Below are 25,435 nucleotides of genomic sequence, written 5' to 3' on the forward strand. Positions count from 1 at the left end.
CTATCCTGTTGTAATAGAGATCTAGACTAGGAGAAAGGTGGCTGCAATGGCTGTTTAGACATCTTTGCACTTCCATAGCACCAGGCATTGCGTCCCACAAACCACATGTGCCAGTTACACAGATGACCATTAGGCTGCATTTTTTCATAGTGTTAATCGCCACACTGCTACCTGCCATGGATGGTGTTTAAAAAGTGTCCGTATCAAGATCAAAAGAGAGCCTGCATCGTTGGAAATACATTTTTACAAGTGTTCGGAGTAATAAAAACTAAATTCTGGTGGAAATTTTTTTGGCTTTTTTTACGAAATGCCCCAGCAGCGCCTTTCTTGTGTGCTCTACTATATCCGTCATAAAGCTCCCTGCAGGTGCACAGGAGCCACTGCACATGGCTGATGGCCAGATCTGGTTTTTGAATCAGTATGCTGATTAATTGATTAAATTAACAGTGAGTTTCATTCTACTAGAAGGGCCATAAAAAATCTAGTTTGGGGTTAAAAGAGCTACATTTACCCCCACTTAATAACATTTAGCATTTCAACACTTGCATATTTTCACTTCACCCTCTAAATAGGGGGGAAACCCAGAGCTCTCAGCATGCTGTTGATTATTTTAAGGGGGTTGCAGGGGGCCTCTTCTGTGTTCTGGGCTGTAGGAGGTTGAGTATGGCTTCCAGCTGTTCCACAGTCCTCCTCAGGTGGATTCCCCCCCTCCCTTTTTTTTTTTTTTAAACTTGGTTTTCATTACCTTAACTTGCTAAATTGCTCTGATCCCTGCTTGTCAGCACTAGTTATGAGCCCAGAATTGTGAAGTGCTTGTCTTTAAACCAGAACACAGTCTGTGTTTCCTTTGTTCATTTTCTTCTTATCCTCGGCATCTAAATAAGTTGGTCTTGTGCGACCGGCAATGAGCGAGAGATCGCACAGGCCCCTCATCTCAAAACTCAAGAATTAGGAAGGTGATTTGTCTTTCCTCCTGCTATAGGAATGTTTAAACACCAACTGATTTCTGATCGGATTTCCCTATTCTTGATGTACTACCTGCAGATAATACAGTCACGCTGTTCTAGTTAGCCGTTTTAGGGTTAGCAATCCATAGCCATTACATGCTGAACCACAGATTATTGCTCGATATAGACCATGGATTGGGCTGGCCTTTGTCATGTACAGTATGATTATGGTGGCTATTCTCCTAATTTATCCCAAGACTTTAGAAGCCAGGCAAAACTTTCAATTGAGACTTGCATATATTCTCTTTAAATTCACTACATATCCATACATACCTTTCTCTGCCAGAAGGCGCTTGTCACTGATATAATGAATGTAACCCCTGCTTTCAAGCAGTACAGGAAGTTTCAATGGGTAATACCATTCTTACAGTCAGGCATGGAAGAGGAGTGAATGGACTCTACCATTTTACTGTCACCATTACATTAGCAGTTCAAATATTGATAAGGATTACAATAGATGTATTTACTGTATTTACTGTATGTAGGCTTTGCTCTCAAATACAGACATCCTTTTTGCATTCTCAGAATGCTGCACTGCTAGTAATTTCATCCAATTTCAAATACCTATAAGCAAGGATTTTGACTCTTATTTTTATAGATTTTTGTCACACCTATGGATGTGAGATAAATCTCATTTTTGCTTTTATACGAACATTTCAGACCTAGTGTGAAATATTGCAAGGTAAAGGACACTGTGTGACTGTATACTAACTAATGCTTTTAATTTCCCAAATATTTTTTGGACTTAGGAAATATTCACGCAGATTTACTAAATGCATTTTTAATATTATTTTGTGTGTGTGTGTGTGTGTGTATATAATATATAAAATATACATATTTGCATTCCTAGCGCTAGCATGGAGTGTGATACTAACTATTTAGTTTATCGGCCCCTCTTAAATAAGTTTACTTTTAGTTACCCCAGTGATTATTATTTCAGACAATACAATGAATATCCATAGCATAGTGTAGGATTGGGGCGGTAGTGTGCATGTGCTGCTAACTCCACGCTGCACCAGTCTGCATCTATTCATCAAAGATTGCAGGACAGCATCCAGGAAGTCACAGCAGTTATAGGTGGCACTAGGCATCAGCGTAAACACTCTCAAAAAAAGCAATGTTTGCATTGATCAGCCTGCAGGATCAGTCTCTTTGCCCCAAAATCACTTTATTAAGCTGTAGTGGCTCTGATTCCTAGAGTGTTCCTTTAACCACACTAACAATCATGTTTTTGAAAGTAAGTGAGTAAATAAATGCTTTTTTAACCCTTTATTGGCAAGGGGAGTGCCAGAGGGCACTATAGTGTTGGGAATACAGCGTTGTATTCCTTACACTATAAGAATCTCTTTAATTTCTGTCAGCTGTGAAGTGAAAGATATGATTTGGGGCATAAGTATTGCCTTTGCGCTCTAGATCGGGAGCTGTCTGTCAGTGAATTTTTCAAGCTATGCTTTTTAGAAAGTGCATTGAGACAGCAGTATTTAATTGCAGGTTTACAATTCGCATTAGCATCTACAGAAAATGGTGAGAGCTCAATGCCTTTAGTGTCTGGAATATCTGTGCTAATAACCCTGACTTATAAGTGGACATTTTTCTTGCTGTTTTCAAACTTTGCAAAATCATCTCTTAACAATGTGTGTATATTGTGCAGGCACTCACACGGTTAATTTTCGGTGCCACAACACAGAGTAGTTAATTCATTGTGGAAGAAAGCTGACTGCCAAGGCCAACGGCCGTCCTGTGTATAACAGCAGTCAGAGGGATTTGTGGGTAAATGAACCTGAAAGGTGAGCTGTGATTGATGGGATAGCTGGTCTCCTAGGGTTTTATAGAGGTGTCAGTCTAGTCAAAATTGCTTATCCACCTGACTTAGAGTGATGGGAAGAAGCTTTTTATTTATTTGTTAATGTTTTTTTTTATTTTTACCCTTGGTATTGCCGAAGCACCTGGTTGAATTTGCTGTTATAACGGTGGGCCCTGATTTCTGCCACTAGAGTAAATTCACTTTTGGTTTTAGTCTGTTTGCTGTGTCTAAACAACCTGCTTTACAACCACATCATTATGGGGGACACCTCATTTAATTATGTCCTCCTTATGGCTCATTTCTCCTACGTTAATATTGTGCTTCAGAATCCTTTTTTTCATCAATCTTTTAAAAATAGGTTTTCATGTAATTTTAGTAAGCCATGTAGTTAAACTAGCAAGGCGGATGTAAGTATAATTTCAAACTTAACTCCCATGCTTGATTCCTGGTAGAGATGATTCAACCTTTCAAAGTTAATAGGAAATGTAACATTAAAGGAACACTCTCTAGTGTCTTAATGTAGTGACTGTGGTGTCTAGCATTGTAAATGCTCCCTTTACAGTGCTGTCACGTACCACTCTGACAGCTCCTAGAGGGACTTCCTGGGTTTGGTCATGCAAACCTTGCAGGACTAATGATCAGCATCTCCATGCTTTGCATGCATGAATGCATCTTTTGTGAGGAGATACGGATTAGCGCAGTGTGGCTTCTTGCCGCCCATGCACACTAATCTTTCCTTTTGGAAACCTTTTGGATTGGCTGAGATAATCAAGATTGGGAAGGTTGGCCAAATTGGCCACGGAGAGAGAAGTCCAGTATGGAGAAAAGGTAAGTAAATCTAATCTTTTCATGCACTCAGAGGGGGTACAGGGAACCTAAAACATGTACAGATCACTATAGCATAGTGTTCCTTTAAGTGTGATAATCGTTAGAGAATACAGATGTTCATAATGAATAATATATAATTATTCTCCAGTGTTACCGATCTATTAATTTCTACTAAGCTTCCTGCCAATCATATGGGCATTTATCGTTAAAATTTCCCATTCTGAGTTTTTTAAATAAATTTTAAATTTTCACTGAAGTTTATTGTGTTTTACTCCCGCCTTTAGTCTATTAGCTCCAGTAACAAACTTGATACCTAATTAAATAGCTGTGAGACCTGTAATCCTATTTTAACTAGCTAACTTTTGACTCCGCAGCAGACTGTTATTAGGTATGTTTTGCAGCCTTTATATTTTTGCTTGCAGCTCAAAATGATGATCATTCTGCAAATGTCTCTTTTTTCCCCGCATGTAATAAGATTGCTTGCAGACTTTTCTAAAGGTCATAGTGGTGATTGGCTCTTGTTGTCAGGGAAAATTAGCAGCTCACTACTTTTACCATGCTTCGGTGTGCCACATGAGACTTCTGCCACATCTTCCTAAATGAGGATAAAAGGCACAAGGGTGGATGGTGATCTGTGCAGTGTCAACAAGCAGGTGTGACTCTCTGTGTGTTGCCCTCTGTTGAAAGCCAGACTCCCAATCCGTTATTCTTAATAACTGCGCACAAATTGTTGGAGTTGGTAAGTGATTCCAAGTCAAACGGTTTCAGACATCAAATATTTAAACAGCTGCTCCACGTTTTCCCTGGCTCCCACTCAGAGGCGACTGCAGGAAATCGGGGCAAGGGAGTCAGGTTCATTCCCCTTGGGGGGTGGAGGGGACAAGGTTTAAAACCGTCACTAAATGTGTGCCACTGGCAGTACACTGAATGATTACTCCTTCACCTTGATTTCCAGAAACAGCCGTCAAACAACACATTTCCTGTGATTTTCTATTAATCAGTTTCAAGTCAATTAATCATATTCCAGATAGGGCTGCAAATTACTTCAGGGGCGATGTTCAATAATTCCTGAAAACAGAATTAAATTCATGTTGGATTACTCTGGAAATCGGAACATAGACAAGTGGGGAGCGTGTTTGGGTTCTAATTTGTATTCTGAATATAATTTTTTGTTGTTGTTTTGATACAGTACTGGAGAAAGCAACCTCTAGCTTCTAGCTCGTATTAAAGTGCAATTAATTTACAGCTACAATGTGTTTCTGCAACAGCTTGGGTTTCCATGTTATCTAATTATCCTTCTGAGACCTACCTCTGAACAACCAGAAGACCTTTCAGGTCACCCAATGTTAGTAAATGTAATAAACCATATTTCTTACTGTGCTGCTAGACTATCACAGACCACTGGATAAGTGGGCATTCCCAGGCCTATCGGAATAACTATAACTCTGGTTCCTCCATTTATAAAGCCGTGCAGTGTTTGGCAGCAAATAATGGCAAACAGCCAATAGGAAACTGCTAACCAGGTGTTTCTTTTGTTTAAAACAAATTGTTTTGGGAGCAGCATATGTGTACAACGGAAACATCACTGGATTGGTGGAATCTCTATTTGTGTTTTCTAGAACAGCTGTCAATTCACCGAGAACCTACAGATTGATTAATTCTACGGGTAATATTAAATATGGCCGTTTTCCACCATTGGTGTTGATGGGCGTGGTGGATATCTGGGATACTCATTGAATAAAGAGTTGGTATGGTACAAATGAACTCCTTAAAATGCCGTGATTAATCCAGATCATTAGTGTTTTTTATCATCATACTGGGTCTTTAAAGATATCTGAACATTCCATATGTTTGTCCTTCTTTCAGTGTCTCCCTAATGCCCCTTGCTTTCTTTCCATGCAGGGTCCGGTTTTATAATGTGTAGCAGCAAAGAAAATCACGACAGTGACGCTGATCTTGACGTTGACGGAGATGACACTCTGGAATATGGCAAGGCACAGTATCCTTTCACCAAAGTGGAGTAAGCCTAAACCTCCTTTGAATTCTGGTTTAGATAGTGGAATTGCAACAGCTGCCTGGTGCTATAAACTGGCCTTCATCTTAAAAGTGAAAACAATTTTTTCCAGCCGTGTTTAGTTGCTTGGGGTATTTCAGCACCCCCTGTTTGTTAATAAAATACACGAGCAAGAAGCCACAGTTAAAGGAAACTGTTCATTCTGGACTGTCAGATTTTCTACAGATCAGTTTCTAAACCTTAGTGGTGGATGTGTTCTGAAACCAATGAATGTGTCTATCCACCTGTGCGGTTTGTGTATCGATTAGGCTGGATGTTCAGTTGCCCAGTTTTAAAACCACTTCATTGCAGAAGTTGCAGTAATCCTGTGTCATTTGTTTTAGTGATCTTGCTGTCTTTTATTAAGCGTTTTCCTTAAGTGCTTGTAACAGGTACACGGAAGCAGACATTATCCCATGCACAGGAGAAGAGCCGGGAGAAGCCAAAGAGAGAGAGGCTCTTCGGGGGGCAGTGTTAAAGTACGTGGTAGCTAATTATTCTGTTTTACAAAGATTGGTTGGATTCAGTTTGTAATAAAGATAATGGGTATCTCCATGTCATGCACTTTATACAGAATACTTTCATACATTCTAGGTTTATTCTCTAGAAACTTGAACTTTTTGATTATAGGCTTAAAAAAACAAAAATTGCTAAACATTCTCCTCTTAGGATGAATTGGAGATTATTTTTCCCTAAATGTTACCTCTGTTAACTCATACGCCCCATGACTCTTGAACCATCCCCAAGCAAACGCCTACTCCGCTGTGTGTGGTTTAATGAACACGTTTATTCGTATTTCCACCTGCAGAGTGTATAAGTAGAATTGTGTATAGCCACCCAGAGTTGGGTTCGCTATCTTCATATATTTACTTATCCTGTGCCATTCGTGTACGAATTGTAGGAGAGCACAGAAAGCAAACCTCTGTCTAAATCTCAAATTAGGTAGAACCGTCTACACTGTATATAGTAAAGGTTCTGTTGTGTTTCATTTTTTTCTCTCTCATTTTGGTTTTTTTTTTTGTTTTTGTCAATTAGTCTTAATTTTTTTTTTTCTCTCTTTACCAAACCCAGTGGTGGCACGCCAAGTACCCGGATAACAACAGAATTTTCCAAATGGGCCAGTGATGGTGAGTTTGAATATCAGTGCTTTCAAGAAGTCTTGTAATTGGTTTAATGTAAAAAACGTTAAATTGTGAAGTAGATCTGTCTGGGTAAGCTGACATCATAACGCCTTCTCTAGATCACACGTGGTTGGGTGGATCCCCAGTTTTTTGTTTTTTTTTTTTAGAACTGCTTCTTCCATAATGCTTTGCCTGTAAACTCAAATTTGAAAGCCTACTGTCTCAGTTTGTCTATGGGAAACAAAGACTTTGCTTTCTGTACTTTGTATTGCAGATCTGTTTGGGGTTGTAGAAATAAATTATAACATGCATTTTAATTCTTTCCTTTTCTCTTTCTAGAAATGCCCTCAACAAGTAACGGAGAGAGCAGTAAACAGGAATCCATGCAAAAAACATGCAAAAACAGTGACATAGAGAAGTGAGTACTGACCTACTTTTTTCCTATTGTGGGCAGTCATTGCCACTCTTGTAGGCTGTTTCACCCTTTTCTGCTCCTAGAGCTATGGGGGAGGGCTGTATTTGGTCCTTGGGATCCACACCTTTCTCATGTGCATAGATATTGGTGTATATAATGTGTTGTTGCTCAGCTTTAAGTGCACATAATTAAAACATGCGTCCTGCCTATAATATAGACAAAATCTAGTCAAATGGCAGACTTTCACCTGCTGTTAAGCTGCAGTTCCAAGTCAAGGCTGGGAAAGTATCCTGGGATTTAGTAGCTCCAAAGCATTTGGGGCTCTGTATTTTGGACACATTCAATCTAGGTTACCACTGACTGGTGCTCCCTTGTGGTGCATTGTTCCCACATCTATACTGTAAGCCATTAAGCCTGGCTTGTTAGGGGCAGCCATACACATTCTTTGCCTGTGTTTGTGACTTAAAACTTGCTTTAACAAAACGAGAAGTTCATTCTAGGAGGCACAATTTATTATCGGTGATGCTGAATGTAATTCAGTTTCCTCATTGTAGTGGTTTTTCTATGATACAAATCCTATTGGCGCAGTGTGGCCCTTAGTGCTCCTCGGAGTAGCCTCTAATTTGCAGAGATTGTCTGTCCAGATAATCTCACTCGAAAGAATAGCAGTGACTGCGGTAAAAACCGGACCACAACTGGATTAAAGGTGTCATTTTATTATCTTAATTTATTAGGGGACCCAAAAGCTAAAAGAGACCATGGACACTAAAGCTATAAAGACCTGCTATGTGTATTTATGTTGGTTTTCATACAACATTTTTAGAAAGAATAGTTGTTCGGGAATTTGGTCTCCCTCACACTCATTACTGCAGGACTGTAACCGTCCTGAGTCAGGCTCATGAATCACTTGGGTCCTTTTGTACTTTGCTCACAATTTCAACTGGAGTATCTGGTAAAGTTCCCAGTTCACACAACGGATGGACAAAACTAGCATTTTTCATTTCCCCTACTTGCCCTGAGGTGGGGGTGGATTCTACATTTGTATCACTTGTGTTTTTCATTTAGAAACTCTATTATGCTAGCCACTGAATTTTGCTCCAAATCACCCAGTGCATCGTTTCCACTTCTGTGTAAATAGACCATTTTACCCAGATCTGTTTTTATATCTAGTCAGCGTATTTGGGATGTTTTATTGCATTGCATTGTGTTTTAATAGAAGGGCTGGCTCCCTTGCTGCCGTTGCATTCTGATATAGCAGTAGAATTGAAGCTTTGTATCTCCATTGTCATTGATGTGCTGCATTTATTTGTACAGAATGTATGTGTGTATCGTGACACGGTTAGCTACGGCTGTACTTCAGCAAAATAGCACTTTATATAACCCATGAGAGTCCTGCACGGGAAGAGCCTGTGTAGGTTTACATGGCGGTCTGGTTTTTAAGCCCGTGTTCTGGGTGAATTGTTTTAAAAGGGTTAGGTACTGTGTGCAGATTAGTTTGTAGCCACTTATACTGGCTGTTTAGATTTGTTTTGTCAACCCCCTCCCCACATACTAATCTTCACTTTAATAGTTTTGCTCTCCACCTGCAGTGTGGTGTTTTTTTGGCTGTACGTTTTGTTGTACGTTAGATTTCTGGGAGCTGTAGTTCAACTGTTGCCATGCTTCAGAATAAGACGGACCATTATTATTATTTTATTATTTATATAGCACTATCAGATTCTGTAGCGCTGTACAATGGGTGGACTAACAGACATGTAATTGTAAGCAGACAACTGGACGCACAGGAACAGAGGGGGTGGAGGGCCTGCTTACATTGAACGACAACTTCCAGAAACCCATGCAGTGCGCTGCGTATGGGATTAGATCAGCAGTTAAATGAACAATAAATGTTGAGAGATTTTTAGTCTGATTTGCATATTTTTAATGCTTTAAAATCAAACTTTTCGGTGTCCAACCTGGAGTTTACTATTAAAGGGACATTATAGTCACCTGAACAACTTCAGCTTAATGAGGTTGTTCAGGTGAGTGCTACAGCTCCCTGCAGCCTTTCTCATGTAAACACTGTATTTTCTGAGAAAATGCAGTGTTTACATTGAAAGCTTGGAACACCTCTTGTTGCAGTCAATCAGACGGCCACCAGAGGGATTTCCGAGTTCAGAGGCCCTAAAAAGGCCTCACGTCTGACGTATTCACGCATGGCACTTCAGACGTGCTATCAGCACACAAAGCACTGTAACGCGCTTTGTGTGCTGAGGCTGTCAGCACTGCTGTGGGAGTGGCTTGATCTGACAGGCTGAAGACCGAAGAGGAGGAGGGGAGGATTCAAACTGTAAGTAAACTTATTTAGTGAGTGCGGGTGGGTGACTGAGGGTGAGTGGGTGAGGATATGGATGATGGGAGTGGATGGAAATGGATGATGGGAGTGGGTGGATGGATATGGATGATGGGAGTGGATGGAAATGGATGATGGGAGTGGATGGATATGGATGATGGGAGTGGATGGATATGGATGATGGGAGGGGATGGATATGGATGATGGGAGGGGATGGACATGCATGATGGGAGTGGATGGATATGGATGATGGGAATGAATGGAGATGGATGTGGATCATGGGGATGGAAGGGGATGGATGGATGGATGGATGGAGAGAGAGAGTGTGTGTGTGTCTAATTTTTTACTACTTGTGTGTTTGCACAGAAACACTATATATATATATATATAGAGAGAGAGAGATCTCTATATGTAGTGTTTATATGCAAACACAGTTTGGCTGAGGAGGGGGGCGGGTATAGAAAGCGAGCTGAGCGCTGAGTTTCTTCATAGGGCGGTATTTACTGCCGCTCTATGAAGAATGCGATTGGTGCAGCGCATGCGCACCACATCGCGATGACGCTTCTCAAGGAGAAGCGTCCTATTGGGCCCTGCGATTTCGGCATTTTGCCAAAAAGGGGGCGTGGCCTAGTGGGGAGCTTGGCGCTGGAACGGTGGTAAGTTTTATTATTAAAACTTACTCGGATTAATTATTTATTTTTTTTATGGCAAGTTCATATAAAATCAAGAAAGAAGGCTGGGGGGGGGCCTTTCTTGCTTTTATATGTTGACTATAGTGTCCTTTTAAGCCATTTCCTGCTGGGAATTGTCCAGTAGAAGGGACAACATTTTATACCAGGCTTATGTCTATTCCCCAACCCCCCCACCCCTTGGCACTAATAGGTTAAACAAAAGCTGGTTAGGTGCAACCCTCACGCTGATTGCGCTATTACGAATGTTACATTCGTTTTCATTCATGCCCCTAATTTTCAACACTCAGGATTATTTACTAAAGTGAATTTCAAATTTAAGGCAGAAGTATATGTATTGGAAAAAATCTCTGTTAGCTGTGCTTTGACTTAAATACACTTTGAATTCCTACTTAAGTGAATAGCACTGTCTGTGTGGAGTATGTACTTACTGTTCCATGCCCGAGGATATCTGTGTGAGGTTAGCTTTGGCATATGACATATTTTAATTCTACGTGCAAGGGTTTGCGTTAACAAGTGTTATTCTGTTGTATTGAAGTGTCGGGGTTAAGCATTTATATTTTCAATCGGTATAGTCGTTAATCTCCTCTCTTCCCATCCAGCAGCTGGCCGCAGGTAATAAGTGTTTTAATCCAAAAAGCCAGAGGCGTGTGTGCGCATTTGCCCAATTAAGAACACTTTAGCCTTGTAATAATTTCCTCTATAAAACTGTTTGAATGAGCTTTTATTTCTGACAATAGGTTTGCTAGTATTTTTTTAAATAAATTTAAATTTATTGCCTAATTTTGTATAATTTTATAGAATTTGGTTTTGCCCCAGGACATCTTCCAAAAGCCGAGCAATCCATCCCTCCGGATGAGCTTGTTATGAGAGCTTTTTCTTGGAAGACGAGGTATCCTTGTAAGAAATAGTTTCTGCCTTGTGTTAATGCTTTGCCGGGATGCTTTGCCCCAGGTGTATCTGTTAAATTAATTTAAAACTAGGCTCACATCTTATGAGTATTCAAAAGAAAGATGGGGGGGGACCATGTGGATGATTTGGGAGGGTTGGGTCTACCATCTGCTTCCTAAATACACCAGTACTAAGCTGTGATATATGACGACCCAGCCCGGCACGCTAAATTCATTCATCTTGAGTTTCTGTTTCTTAATCTCAAGCTAAATTGGTTTCATTTTTCTTGTTTTCGTGTGAAGGCGGCAGAGGCAGTGAATTCTCAGACTGGGCTCTGAGCTGCTTCATTTTTCATAACTTTAGCTGCCCGTTCTTTAAAATCCCGCTGTATCGATTGCTGCGCTTTGAGCCCCATGATTAGCATTTACCAAAACAAATGCGTTCAGTAAGTCTTTCTTTATCACCTCCCTCACGTGTTTTCTCCTCCGTAAAGCCGTCAGCTTTGTGGGGAAATCGAGTCTATAAATAATAATTAAGCTGCACCTCCTTTCTAATCCGCCATCCGCAGCCGGTAAGTAATGACCCTGATTATGTGGAGCATTAGGTTAAGATTGGCCTGATGTTCTCTGTCACAGATCAAGTCATGTAAGGTAGGCTCATGGGGATCTCTAATTTTGGGCTGTTTTGAATATAGCTTTGCTACTGGTCCCTGTCAACCACACGTGAAAACGTAACACATTTTACGCCTTGTGGGCAATAGTTTGTTTTATTTAAATTGCATTTCTGTGGCTTTCTCTTTTTGTTGAGGGTACCCTCCTATTTTGCTAGCTTAAAAATGTTGTGTGTTAGTCATTGTGGAATTTTTTAAAATACTTTTACTAAATACTTACAATTTTTGCTTTTCCCTTTTTATTACAATTAATTGGATTTTCTGTCAGTTATATCTTTCTACCAGCAATTTATTTGCGTTATGATTTATACTGCCTGGTTATAGAAAGCCTTTACTATTTGTCCGGATCTAAACTTTTTCTTGCTATCCTACACGAATTAAACCTGTGCCATGCTTTCTACACAGCTTCCGTGATGAGGCAGACTTTCCCCCCCGGAGGTTATGGGTTCAGCATCTTAATTCAGAGTCACTGTTCAATTTTGCTTCTTGCCACCAGACTAGATTGCAGGCCAAGCAATGTGTGTGGGGTGAATGTCCCAGCAGGTCATATGCCATTTGTTTTCCTCAATTTTGTGTTGTCATAAATTCATTCCAGCCAGTCGCGGTCGAACACTTTGTCTCCGTCAGGGCAGGGAGCCTCTCTCTGTGCACAGCATGATGTATGATATGAACACATCTTCGCCTGCCTCTCCATGAATCACTCCAGCTGTTTGTTGTCAGCATGAAAGCAAACAGCACACATGCTGCTGGAGTGCCGGCTGGGATGGGAAGAGACATGACGTACGAATGTTTATTTAATAATTCTCTAATATTTCCAGCCCCAGTGCGGCTGGACCCCCTGAAGTAGGAAGGGAGGTTGCTGAGGAAGGTGGGCGGAACGGAAGACTCTAATCTGCCAGGGTGGGTCATCAATCAGAACGACAAGATCATTAATCAGATGGAATGGAAAAAAAATGGATGCCGGCTAAAGAAGCCTTCATGAATTACAGTTTCTATCTCGTGCACGAAGCAGAGCCTGGCAATACATGATACAATGTCTATTATCTATTAAAATTTGAAGCTACATAGAATAACTCATAAACTTTGATTGCTTGTAGCCCTCCATCTGGCTACATCTCACGTGGGTCTATCTGGAACTCTTATATTATTATTTTATTATTTATATAGCGCCATCACATTCCGTAGCGCTGTACAATGGCTAGTTGTAGAGGTATTATAGATAAATATGAATAGGTATTGAGCTCACCTTATTCAGAGCCAGGACCTTAAGGCTCTGAATAAGGTGAGCTCAATACCTATTCATATTTATCTATAATACCTCTACAACTATACTACACATTGGATGTCTTGATTGTTTTTATCTTTCCGGAGGAAAAATTCCAGCAAGAAACAGTGGTGGGATGCTGTCCTAAAAGCATACCAGTCTTATTTACAGAGCCAAAAAAAATAGGCTCTTTAAAATGTGAGTGACCCATTCCTTACCTCACTTAATCCACACAGTGTTTTACAATCTGCACTATATTGTGTATTTTTTATATGTTTCATATCTGTTCTTGACGTATACCATTCAAGCAAGATTTTATAAGAAAACCCCTCAACAACCCATAGCGCTCCACTTAAGGTATATGTTAACTATATACCAAACCCACACTAAAATCCTTTATGATTTTCAGCTAGCCAAAACTGAGCGATATTATCTCCCATATTATTATTATTATTATTATTGCAATTTATATAGCGCCAACAGATTCCGTAGCGCTTTACAATATTATGAGAAGGGATTTAACTATAGATAGGACAATTACAAATAAACTTACAGGAACAATAGGTTGAAGAGGACCCTGCTCGATCGAGCTTACATTCTATAGGAGGTGGGTGTAAAACACATTAGGACAGGAATATACACATATAGCACAGCCTCTCGAAAGGCAGATTTTGCTTACATCTAATTATGAGCATTTTAGGTTTCACTGTTCACCTCTCTTGGAGTGTAACCTGGCACAGTCTGGAAGGCATTTCAATTTTCCAAATATTGCACTCACACCCGAGGATGGCTTTATTTAACCCTCTGATTTTGGCTCCCTAAAATTCCAGGAGCGCGTGCCAAGCCTGTCATCGTACCTCGCACCGCTAGAAGACGTTGGGCAGCACTAATAATAATTGGCGTAGCGGCAAGCTGTTTTCTGTAGTGTTGAAAGTGGAGGCTATTGCCAGGCTTAACACCAAGATTCCTATTCACTGGGAGTCTCACAAATAACTGCAATTAGTAAGGTGTGTGTGTGTGTGTGTGGGGGAGGACTGTAACCTCAATCACCTAGTTTTGCTTGGACACATTCTCATACTTTAAAGAAGCAAAAATAACCTGTCAGACTTGTGGTGTTCAGATAATTTAAGCAGGCGTGTTACTGTAGTTTTCGATGGCATGTGTATTTCCTGAACGAGCATGTACCCCACTCAGCGTGAGTATACTCACTAAACACACAAGTAAACTAACTGGACCACTCAATCTAATATTTTCAGGTATGATATACATGTTACCTCTAAGCCAAAATGAAGAAGTAATCTTTTTTTTTTTTTTTTAAATGTGGTCAGAAAATTATATAAATGGGCACAGAAATTTACCGTTTTTGAAAATCACTTTATTACATCAATATTCTGTTAGACTGTAAATGGAAATCTCGTTTATGGGATAGTAGCAAGAACTGATCACTTCTCATTTTCACTCGCAAACGATGTGATACACTATGTATGTAGTGGTCAGTGAATTAAAGCTGATTTGGTAGTAGACTCTCTACAGCGATGAGATGTTTGGTCTCCCCACCCCCAGGACTTGTGCTCTTAAGTATTTTGTTAAGAAAGCTCAGTTAAGAGTCAATTAAGATGCCACTTCTGTGAAATTAAGAGATAATCTAATTAACAGAATTGCTCCGCAGTGCATGGGGACATCTGCTGGAATTGCTTGATTTCATTTTTGAGAAAGACAGGCTTAGATTTGTGAAAACACATGATAAATGAGCATGGAGTTAGGGTTATCACTGTTTCCGGGGTGCTGGTGAGAAAGGGGCTCTGCTCGTCTAACTTATATTGCAGCCTGCTAAATCAGAACATCTCCATGATTGTCCGCTAACTGCATTCTGCATGCTTTCTGTAAATCTACCCATGGGATTCGTACTGCTGCACGTATCCTTTGTTCTATTTGGGTAGTAATAGATGTACAGTATGTCTGCAAACATATATTTTAATCATAATACGTTCTAAAGAGGCCGTCCTATTTTGTAGATATTTCATAAATACCCAGTGGAGACTCTTACATAAACCATCTGAATCTGTCCATAGTTACGTTGTGTGCCTGTGTGTGTTAGAATGGAATGTGGCTTTGGGTTTTAGAGTTGTCACTTACACCTCCTGGTATAGGTATTAGTTAGCTTTTTGTTCCCTCTGGTTTACTGAAATGATCATTGGTTTGTTTTTTGTTATTCGTTTTAATATAACGTTGTGGTGTGGATTACATGACTGTGCTGCAGAGGACTGTAAACTCCAATTCTAAAATGTTGCTCTTGAAGAGAGGGTTTTAGGGTAGATATAGCTGGCAAGTCCTAAAATGAACAAATTAAAACTATCTGTCACTTGGCATAAGTGCATTGGTTTTGTCTGCAATAATTCAGTTAATAGGAGTAGATTAACTGCTGCGATTCTGTAGCTGTCTGTGCATTTTGTTCCAGCAAAGTCAGAGTTAAATTCTTGTCTGTGCTATGGTTTTAATCGTAATCCTATCCCAGCAGGGGGTTAGTTCCCCCAATTTGTTCCTATATGTTATAAGCCAAGGAACACCAGGCGCTGTATTTTAGCCTAGTTTGCAGACAGCGGGGGGCGAGAGGAAGCGACAATGCAAAACATTTTTTGCCCGTCTTGGGGTCCTGACTGCGCTTTTGATTAGCGGCAGATGAAGGCCGTGAAAGAGACCTTACTCCCCTGATCTGAGGAATCCTCTCTCCCCTCCCAGGCTCGCTGCTCTTGTTAATAAATGTATATTTAACAATGTCTGGGTCCGTATGAAGTGATAATAACTAAATCAATACCCCTTTCATTGATTTGTCCAGGCTCCCTGCAGCGTGACGCAGCTAGCGGCGCGTTAATTTTCCAGCTAACTAGCACCCTGATCTACAGTCCAGCTATTGATTGCCTGTTTTATCAACCCAGCTCTAAACTTTATCCCTTCGGTCTCCATTTTTCTCTTTTTAAATCTTCCTTCTGTTTTTGCACATTGACATTTTATTTGTTTAAAGTGTCTCCCCCCACATAAAAGCACATCTTTGTAGGCAATCGACAGTGTTGTTTTAAAATCACATTTTATCGTTTTAACCACATCAAACCAGTATTTTGTGTTTTAACATTTGGATGTGTCTCTTTAGTTCCACTGTTTAGTTGTTGGCTGAGAGAGGCAGCGTATATTCGACTACTACAGGACATTTAATGAGCATCCACACTTAAGAAAACCTTATAGATTGTAAGCTGGTTAGAGCAGGGCCTTCTTTACGTCTTTTCTCTGTTAATGTTTTGTATGTCAAATATCTCCAATTCTCTAATTGCAAAGCGCAAGCAGAATATATTGGCGCTATATATGATGATAATCTTTATAGAGGGGGCTCTATGATTTTCGTGTTAATTAGGTTAGTACTCCCAAGTGGTCTTGGTTCTTTCTGTAATTCCATTTTGGATAAAATGCTCTGTTTGTGGTTTAAGTTAAACTGTTGGGCATGTCTTAGTCTGTTGATTTTCATTTATCAGCAGATCGTCCAGTTTGTATTCTAGTTATGTTAACCTTCTCGAAATCATAAACCCAGCTCCCCATCATACCTCGCTCAAAGTCTATGGAACTAAATTCCGTTTTAATAGGCTTGCTCTGTTTACTTAAGTTCATCGAGCATACACCTCAAATGATAAAGCATTTTCTGCAGATCTTGAACTAATGTGGAGAAACATTGATTTGATGGCAAACTCCCAGCCTGTAACGTACTGCCGCGTGTGTCTCAGTAGTCTTTGTCATAGCTAGGTTGTGCCAAGGGGAATGAAGTATGTTTGGGTACACTGTACTGTTAAACACATGGCACCCAGATGTTACATCTAAGGCTAATAAACTGGTAGACATGAGTCCCATAAAATGCTGCAGTATGTCAGCCAGGGCCCACATTGGATCAAGGTTATTCTTTCTTTTTTTCTTTTTTCTTGTTTAGTAGTACACTGAGCTGTTAAGAATACAAAATAATTCCAATGCTGTTTTAAAGATTTATATTTTAGTTTTCCCCAAAAAGCACAAAGGGTGATTGGTGTAACCCATTACTGTGCACTGTAATCCCTTTACCGGGTGCAAAACCGATCTTATTGGTATTTCTGTGAGTCTTATTTTTGTTTAATTTTCTTGTAATACTTGCTTTGAATTTGAAGTGTCCTGTTAGACTGACACTTGGGACTTTCTAGTTTGTTAATATTAAAATGTGGGTCTTTTTTTGTTTTTTTTTTTCAGAATCACAGAAGAGTCTGCTGTGACGACGTTTGAAGCCCTAAAGGCTCGTATCCGTGAGTTAGAACGGCAGTTGTCCCGGGGGGACCGCTACAAATGCCTCATCTGCATGGTAAGTGGCCTTGTGAGTCGCACCAACCTGATATTGTATGACTGGGCCATTACCAATTAATCAGACAATTCAAAATCATTTATTTAATAAATCCTGAAATAACTTCAGAATAATTTACTGATTACTATAAAAAATAACTAGAAAATGTTGTAAGCTTCCATTGAGTAAGACTCATTGAAAAGTGTATTGGCAACGGAATTGCTAAATTTAGGTAAAAGTATGTTTTGAAAAATTTCTGCCGTCTACTACTTAATTTTTTTATGTATGCATGTAATTTTAGATACTGAGCCAGGACATTTTATTTAGTTTTTTTCAGTTCAAAGCTCTAGCTGTTTCTGGTGGAATACATTGTAAAAGCTATCGGTAATGCAATTAAAGCGCCCTCTGTCTCCTAGAATCCTCCTTAATTGTTTATATGCAAGCTCTAGTTTATTCCTTGCACCAAGGTTTGCTACCTTAGGTCACTCCCACAATGCAATGGTTCTGGTATTACAGGGACAGGTTTCTGTGTGTTTGTTCAAACTCAATGGGAGGGGGACACGTCTGGTTTATATATTCATTTCCCCTCAGAAAATGCTGAGATTTTTGGTCCAATCTAATCATTTCAATGTTTATTCACTAACCTGGGATCTTGTGGAGCATTCACCACCAGGGCCGTCTTTAACTCGGGGCAAACGGGGTAGTTGCCCCAGGCCCTTTTACTTCTGGGGGACCCAAGACAGCTACCCCATGGGCCCCGCTGCCCTCAACAACTTACTCTCTCTTCCCATGGGCCCCCAGTGCATCCTGTTGCCTGCACACTAAGAAGGCTCACCGGGTGGCCCATGCACTAAGCGGGTGTTTGTAAACAGGGGCCCGGTCGCGCGCTGTAGCACTTTAACAGCACAACCTGGCCCCCTTTCTTTTTGGCAGCATGGGAGGAAGTACCTGCCATGAGTAACTTCCTCCCAAAGAGAGCCGCGTGGGAGAGATCAGGGAGAAAGAGAGATGGGGGAGGCTGGGCCAGATGACCAGTCGGCAGCCCCCAACAGCCTCAGCCACCACTCTGGACACCAGGGAAGCAAGTTTGTCAATGGGTATGTCTGTGTGTCTGTCAGTGTATGTGTCTTTGTGTCAGTATGCCTGTCAGGGTATGTATGTGTGTCTGTCTAAATGTGTGTCAATATGTCTGTCAGTGTGTGTGTTTATATATATGTCTGTCAGTATTACATAGTTACATGAAAAGCTGAAAAGAGACTTGCATCCAAGTTCAGCCTTCCTCACATATGTTGTTGCTGTTGATCCAAAAGAAGGCAAAAAACCCAGTCTGAAGCGCTTCCAATTTTGCCACAAACCAGGAAAAAAATCCTTCTTGACCCCAAAATAGCAGTCAGATGTTTCCTTGGATCAAGCAGCTATTACCCCACTAATTAGAAATTCTATCCCTGTATGTTATGTTTTTGTAAGTATTTATCCAATTGCAGTTTAAACATCTGTATAGACTCTGACGAAACCACCTCTTCAGTATGTATGTTTAAAGATGTGATTGCATTGCAGGGAGTGGGGGGATCCAGAGGGCCAGAGAAAATGCTTTGCCCAGGGTCCTAGTGATATTATTGGCGGCCCTGGGCACGACGCTGGATAAATAGTCAAGTTGGATCTTCCTTCCAATTCAGTTATTTCGACTAAATTCTGCAAATTACTGTATAAACCCTACCGGGGGATGTATTTTGTGTAATCCTTTGCTAGTTTTTGCTATTGTAGTTTCTGGAATAAAAAATCCATTTTATCAAACCATATTTATTTAGAACATGTATTACTCTGATAAATAAATTGTTATTGGCACATCAGATTATGTGCGAACCCATCAACAGTGCCATCTAGGTACATTCAACGTGTATAATCTTTTTTTTGTTTAGGTTTTTTTCTTGCATAGTCCTTCTTCCGGTGTGATGTCTTATACATGTATTTAAATATGTCTATTTTAGAATAATGTATTTAATTGTTTGGTGTTATTTGAAATGTCTGTCACAGATCCTATGGCCCTTACCAGTGGCATGTCCTTGCCAACAAGTGTTCTTCTACTGCCAAATTTGAATATAATCTTAAGTGTCCTTTAATGAAGATCATTGTCTGTTTTAATTTAAACCAGTAACTGAGACAATCACAGTGTAATGCATCTGGCAAGCGCTACCCTTGTGCACTTATTGCCAAAAGAATTGCATACATGCACCAACAAATATGGTAATCATGAGCTGCCTCCTTCCAGTTTACAAATTAAAAAGATAGTTAAATACTGCATGTTTTAAGTCATCCATGGCTAGGCAGCTGCTCTCTTCCTGCTTTCTAGCTACAATTCCCAGGACCTTTAGCCAGCTGCAGATTAGAGCTCCTGTGAGTTGCAGTAAGGCAGTTTTTGCCCAGGTTTGACTCCAAAACCTTTCCAAAGGATGATAGAGAGTAAATGCTGATCCTGGCGATGGCAGAAACTGGCGCTTGTAGTTTACGACCCAGCTGGCAACTTGTACCAAGCCCAGTTCCTATTGTTTGATTAGTCCTGAATAGTATAGGAATGGTTCTGACTAGTATTGTCGGTGCGTCTTCCAGCAGTGGAATAGTTAATGTCTGGTCCTGGTTCCTATTTGTACAATTAATTTCTCCTCTTCTTGCCAGGATTCCTACACAATGCCCCTGACGTCCATTCAGTGTTGGCACGTCCACTGCGAGGAATGTTGGCTGCGTACCCTGGTGAGGCTTGGGGCTCTGGTGGGAGGAAGGTTTGGGGCTGATTTTTCAAGTCGACATCCGCAGTACTCTAATTAAGGAACCGAGAATCTCTTTTTTAGCACAGTTATTCTTGTTAGCGATTATTGCTGCATTATTATGATGTGGCCAAATATGTTCCATTGACTGTGTCACTGTTCTTTATAATGAGCAAGATCACCCACATCTTGTAACCCCTATCCCCCACCCCCAAGAACTATTCTCTCTTTTTTTTTTTTTCCTTTTTCTCTTTGCCTGCTTCCCACCTTCCCTAATTAGCATGTGTTTGATGACTCTGTCTGTGATGTCACTAACCTTGCTTTCAGTTGAGAGATGCTGCAGATTTTGCCTAAATCAGGAGAATGACCATTTTCCTGCATTAAAAGCTGTTACCTAGAATATAGCCAGTGGTCAATTTACACCCATTTTCTGACCATGAATGCCTTCAATTAATCAGCTTTTATCACAAATGTTACATCCTGAGAAAAATACTACACCAGATGTAAGGGTTATTATTTATATAGCGCCATCAGATTCCGTAGCGCTGTACAATGGGATGTGTAGATTATGCAACCCCTAGCAATTTTAATGGGATGTTCCAGTCTGTTGGTCTTTTATCTGTACAACAACATTCAGTTGACCAATCACACCTCTCTAGTAGTGTTTTTGAACATTAAAACCGTATACATGATATTTGCATTCTGGTGTATAAACCGGGTTCTATTGATTGCACACACTCATGCAGAAGAAATACGTTTGAATATTTACTACCCATTTAAGGGAATGCTGATTCCTGGGCCAGGCTGTTGGTGTGTGATCACATTCTGGTAAATGCAGTTCTCTCACCTGTCTGTTCAGGACTCTAGTACTGGCCCAAAGTGTTTTTAAGACAGTAAGTTACCCTTTAGGTAAACTCTTAAAGACAAGTCCACTCTATTGTCTCAGACAAAACGTAGTACTTGCAAGTAAAGGGGATGCTTTAATCCCTTTTCTGTCGTCTCTGGCATAGTGCGGGTTAACTCGAGGTAGGGATCGACCATCTGAAAGATTAGAAACATGTGCACATTAAGGATCTTGGCACTTGCGTGCTGGGAAACAATTAATAAGCATCCACTCATGTGTTCCACAAGCTGTTCTCCCCCTCCCTTCAGCCCTCCGTTTATTAAACAAGGAATTTTTTTACGCTCTCTGCAGTACCCCCTGTTTAAAGTCCTCCCTACTCCGAATAGCTGGTTACTAATGTAGCCATTAAACTGTAGCCTGAAGCCAGCCATAAAAAAACTCGGTGCTTTGTGTCCTGATCAAAGTCTGTGTGTATAATCTTGTTAAGTCTGGCCTTAACTCCCCTACTGCCATTTGGCATTCCCTTACCTAAAAGATTACCTTCTCTCTTAAACATCCGTCTGCACCTCATTCACCTTCTAGGCTTAGGGATCTACCACTCACATTGCAAGAACTGTACTAGAAACCTCTTAATGTTAGCTTTAGTTAATTGGGCTTGGGGAGGAAAAATATATGAATAATGAACCTGAGCATCATGCCAAACATTGCTATTTACAAAGAGGGACGTGTAACGCCACCGCTTTTTGCAAACATGATGTATTGTCCTTCGTCAATGGTCTGTCCTTAAACAGTGTCTGGTTGAATCATATTGGTCAGTGTTATCAACACTCACAACCAGGGCTTCAAATTTCAAGTCTCTAGCCAGACCTTAAACATAGCTAGTCCCACTTCAAGTCTGGCTCACCACAGGTGAACGTCTACTTGCTGGGACTACATTTTCACTTGCCAGTGGCTAGCGGCAAGTTGAAATATTGAGCCCTGTTCTCAACATTTATGGTAAATTACAAGCTTTCTGGAATACATTGATAAAAATGGGTCTTGAATTGCTTAGAAACGTTTGTTTCCAATGCAAGATTTGTGTAATAACATGTCTCAAAACAGACTGAAATATGGAAGTCTGTTTGAAATGATTGAAACTAATCAGGTAAAGAATTTAGCAAAGTACATGATGTCGGCATTGACTGTACAAGGTAGGAAGCCAGAACTAGAGGGAATAACTGGAGTCGAGGGAGGAAACTCCATTATTTCCTTATGTTACTTTTAAATTCTTGTTAATCCATGGAATAGCTTTCCAGCAGAAGTGGTACAGGATAATGTAGACTAGAGGAAGTGTTCAAAAAGACTTGTTTATTATTAAATGTGTTTTACATTGGCCAGGTGTTTTGTTTGTATTTATACCTTCTTGGCATAAAGAGTAACTCATTTGAATTATTCCTGTTTTCTGACTTGCAGGGCGCTAAGAAGTTATGTCCGCAGTGTAACACCATCACTTCCCCTGGAGACCTGAGGCGTGTATATTTGTGAAGACCAGCTTTGCTCCGACAGATGGGACTTCCCTCAGGAACATCATGTTTCCCTTTTGGTGGTCCCTGGAACTCCTTCAGGGGCTGAAATGTGAGAGACCCTTTTTAAATGTTTGGAGCAAAGGAACTTGTAAGCAGAAGATACTTTTCCTGATTGGGAGCCATGATCGAGAGGAGCTATATAATAAACTTTATGGCTTCCAAAACCTCATCTGCTTTATCCTTCTCAGCACTAAGGAAGGGAGAGACACACAATTCATTCCCCTGGTGCCCCTCTCTGAACCTCGCTCCCATTTTTTCTTTTCCTTGTTCTTGCTGCTGATTTATTTTTTTATTTTTATTTTTTTGGTGAGACCAGAGGATTAACCCAGTCGATTTTAAATTGTTTGTTTACATCAATTTACCTTCTGCATTGTCCTTCCACACTGTGCATCAGAGGGGCACGCTCTGCTCTCCGAAATAATAAAAGTGTCAGGACAGAGAACCGGAAAGATGACGACACCTAGTTGTCTTTGTTTATATATTTTTTTTTCTCCCTCAATTTTATCACTGTTTTTTCCTCTGTACGTTTTTTTCTGTGTAAAAAGGCAGAGATAAGAAGAAAACTGAAAGAAAAAAATGCGAAGCACATGTATTATAAATTATATGTTTACAATGTTGTGTATAAAGTGAATAGACTCAAACTGTTACCCAATATCTTCCTTTTATGGGCTGGAGGGGCGTTTTATTTTTGTTCCTGTTTGTGTTTTTTTTTTTTTTTTTTTTTTCTCCTTTTGGTTTGTTTTATAGAAATGGGTTTAAATGTAAATGAATAATTTATTTTTTGTTTTTTTATTTTTGTTGTTTTTAAAGCAACACTCTTCCTCAAATGAAATTACTCATTAGTGTTTTAACATCAATCCAAATATAATATCGTGTTGATATAGTGTGAATTCCAAGCGTCCAATTTCTCTGTACTCTTGTCAGTTGGCTGGCCCTGCTGTGATCAGCTGACATGCACTGTTAAAGTAATGGGTGCATGATATGATTGGCACAGCTTGCTAAAGATTTTAACCCCTCTGCTGCTGTGGAGCACCAAATCCTCTGCTAATGAACAGCTGTGATCTTTGTTGGTTTAAAACGCTGAAGGCGATGGGTATAAGGGTGTCATAAAGCTGTACGGGCTGCTTGTGTTAGGGAGCGTTCTAATAATTCCCTGCTGATTCTTATGATCCTTTTACACAGAAAGGAAATGGTATATTTGACTGTTTTTTAGCGCTTTGGTATTGAAGAGACTTGTTCCGCCTGTGGACTTTCTCGTTCATCGTTCACTTGGGGCCAGTGATTTTCTTCCCTCAACGAATGGACGTTTTACAGCTGTTGACTGTTTTAGACTCTAAATACATGCCTGGCTTGCAGATCATGCTTTGCGCTGCCACTAATGGTAGATTGCTGTGGATTTTCATACACTCCATACATATATTTAGTATCCTGATTTCGATTTTGTGGAAAGGGTTTTTGTTTTTTTATTTGTTTTGTGATTTCAATATTGGTATATTCTTTCTTTTTTTAAAGCATACCCTGATGATGTCCTGTTAAGTCCCGATTTAAAGTAAAAAGGAGAAAAACACAAAATTGAATTGTCACTTGCAATGTTAGTGAATATGGGGCTGTGAAACATTTAGCCACAACCTCTAATATTAACCCAATAAAAATGGCGCTGCAATTGTCATGGAAACACTAAAACTGCTGGAGGGCAATATTACCACTGTTCCCTCTAAGTACTTTTTATGAACAGTCCAGCATTGAAATGGTACAGAAGATGCAAAGAACAGGGAGTAATTTATTTTTTAAAATAATTTAAAGGAACACTATAGGGTCAGGAACACAAACATGTATTCCTGAACCTATAGTGTTACAATTACTATCTGGCCTCTCCTTGCCTTAATTATAGTAAAATCTTACTTGCATTCCAGTCTGCTAGTGCTGGCTCTGCCCTGATCTGATTCCTTGACTGACATCATCAGAAGATATATCCAAAAGTAATTCCATAGGAAAGCATTGGATTGGCTGGAATTGCCAAGGAGGTGGGGCAGAGGGTGGAGCAAAACATCACCCTGGCCAATCCGCGTCTCCTCATAGTAATGCATTAAATCAATACATCTTTATGAGGAAAGCCTTTCAATACAGAGGGTGGAGACACTGAACATCCCCAGGAAGCACCTCTACATTGCAGCCTAGGGATACCTCCGCTGGCCACTAAACACTGCATTGTCTCTGAAAAGACTGTGTTAATTGCAAAAAGCCTGCAGACACTGATTATACTCACCAGAACAAATACAATAAGCTGTAGTGATTCTGGTGACTATAGTGTCCCTTTAATATGTTTTTAATACCTGACTGCCCACAAAATGTTATCAGGGGGAACATTATTAGTAATTAATTTTATAGTCCCAGAACTCTTTATTGTTGTAGTTGACCTCATTCTCAGAGCAAATGAGCTACAAAACCCAGTGCACAATAAGCTGTTTTTGACTACGTACACAGTGCGATGTAGTCCACAGAGAGCTAAGTTAGACTATCCCAGAACCAGCATTATTTAAAAATATTTTAACACTTTCAAACTTATAAAAAAAAAAGTGTTAGTTATATAAAGGCACCCCATTTTGGCAGGTCTTATCCTAGCAACCTAATGGTGCTCTTATGAGATAAACCAGCTTACTTGAAAAATCCTTCCTCTTGGGACTCTCTGCAGTGCAAGGCTAAGAAGGGTCCTGGAATAAGGCACCTGTGACATGGAGGGGTGCAAAACCGTGGATTCCGTCTGGACTAGAGCAGGTGTTAGATTGCTCGGATTGGAGCTGGACGTAATGGGGTACATTGACGTTGTGGCAGGTTTATTACA

The 25,435-nt window shown here is 40.2% G+C and overlaps 1 protein-coding gene across 4 annotated transcripts in view; it reads left to right on the plus strand.

The window, feature by feature from the left end:
- RNF220 (ring finger protein 220) overlaps window positions 1–23,375 on the plus strand; it is a 245,147-nt gene extending 221,772 nt beyond the window's left edge. For 3 of the 4 annotated variants that reach the window (XM_063427719.1, XM_063427716.1, XM_063427720.1), the window contains 7 exons: window positions 5,542–5,638; window positions 6,085–6,171; window positions 6,764–6,819; window positions 7,153–7,231; window positions 17,335–17,443; window positions 20,096–20,170; window positions 22,481–23,375. In XM_063427719.1, coding sequence (XP_063283789.1) covers window positions 5,542–5,638; window positions 6,085–6,171; window positions 6,764–6,819; window positions 7,153–7,231; window positions 17,335–17,443; window positions 20,096–20,170; window positions 22,481–22,552 — 575 coding nt within the window. In that variant the 3' untranslated portion in view covers window positions 22,553–23,375. The remainder of the gene's footprint in view (window positions 1–5,541; window positions 5,639–6,084; window positions 6,172–6,763; window positions 6,820–7,152; window positions 7,232–17,334; window positions 17,444–20,095; window positions 20,171–22,480) is intronic. The other variant, XM_063427717.1, reaches the window with a different exon arrangement.
- Window positions 23,376–25,435: the final 2,060 nt, after the last annotated feature.

The sequence above is a fragment of the Pelobates fuscus genome, chromosome 7, assembly GCF_036172605.1.
Source record: "Pelobates fuscus isolate aPelFus1 chromosome 7, aPelFus1.pri, whole genome shotgun sequence".
Lineage (NCBI taxonomy): Eukaryota > Metazoa > Chordata > Amphibia > Anura > Pelobatidae > Pelobates > Pelobates fuscus.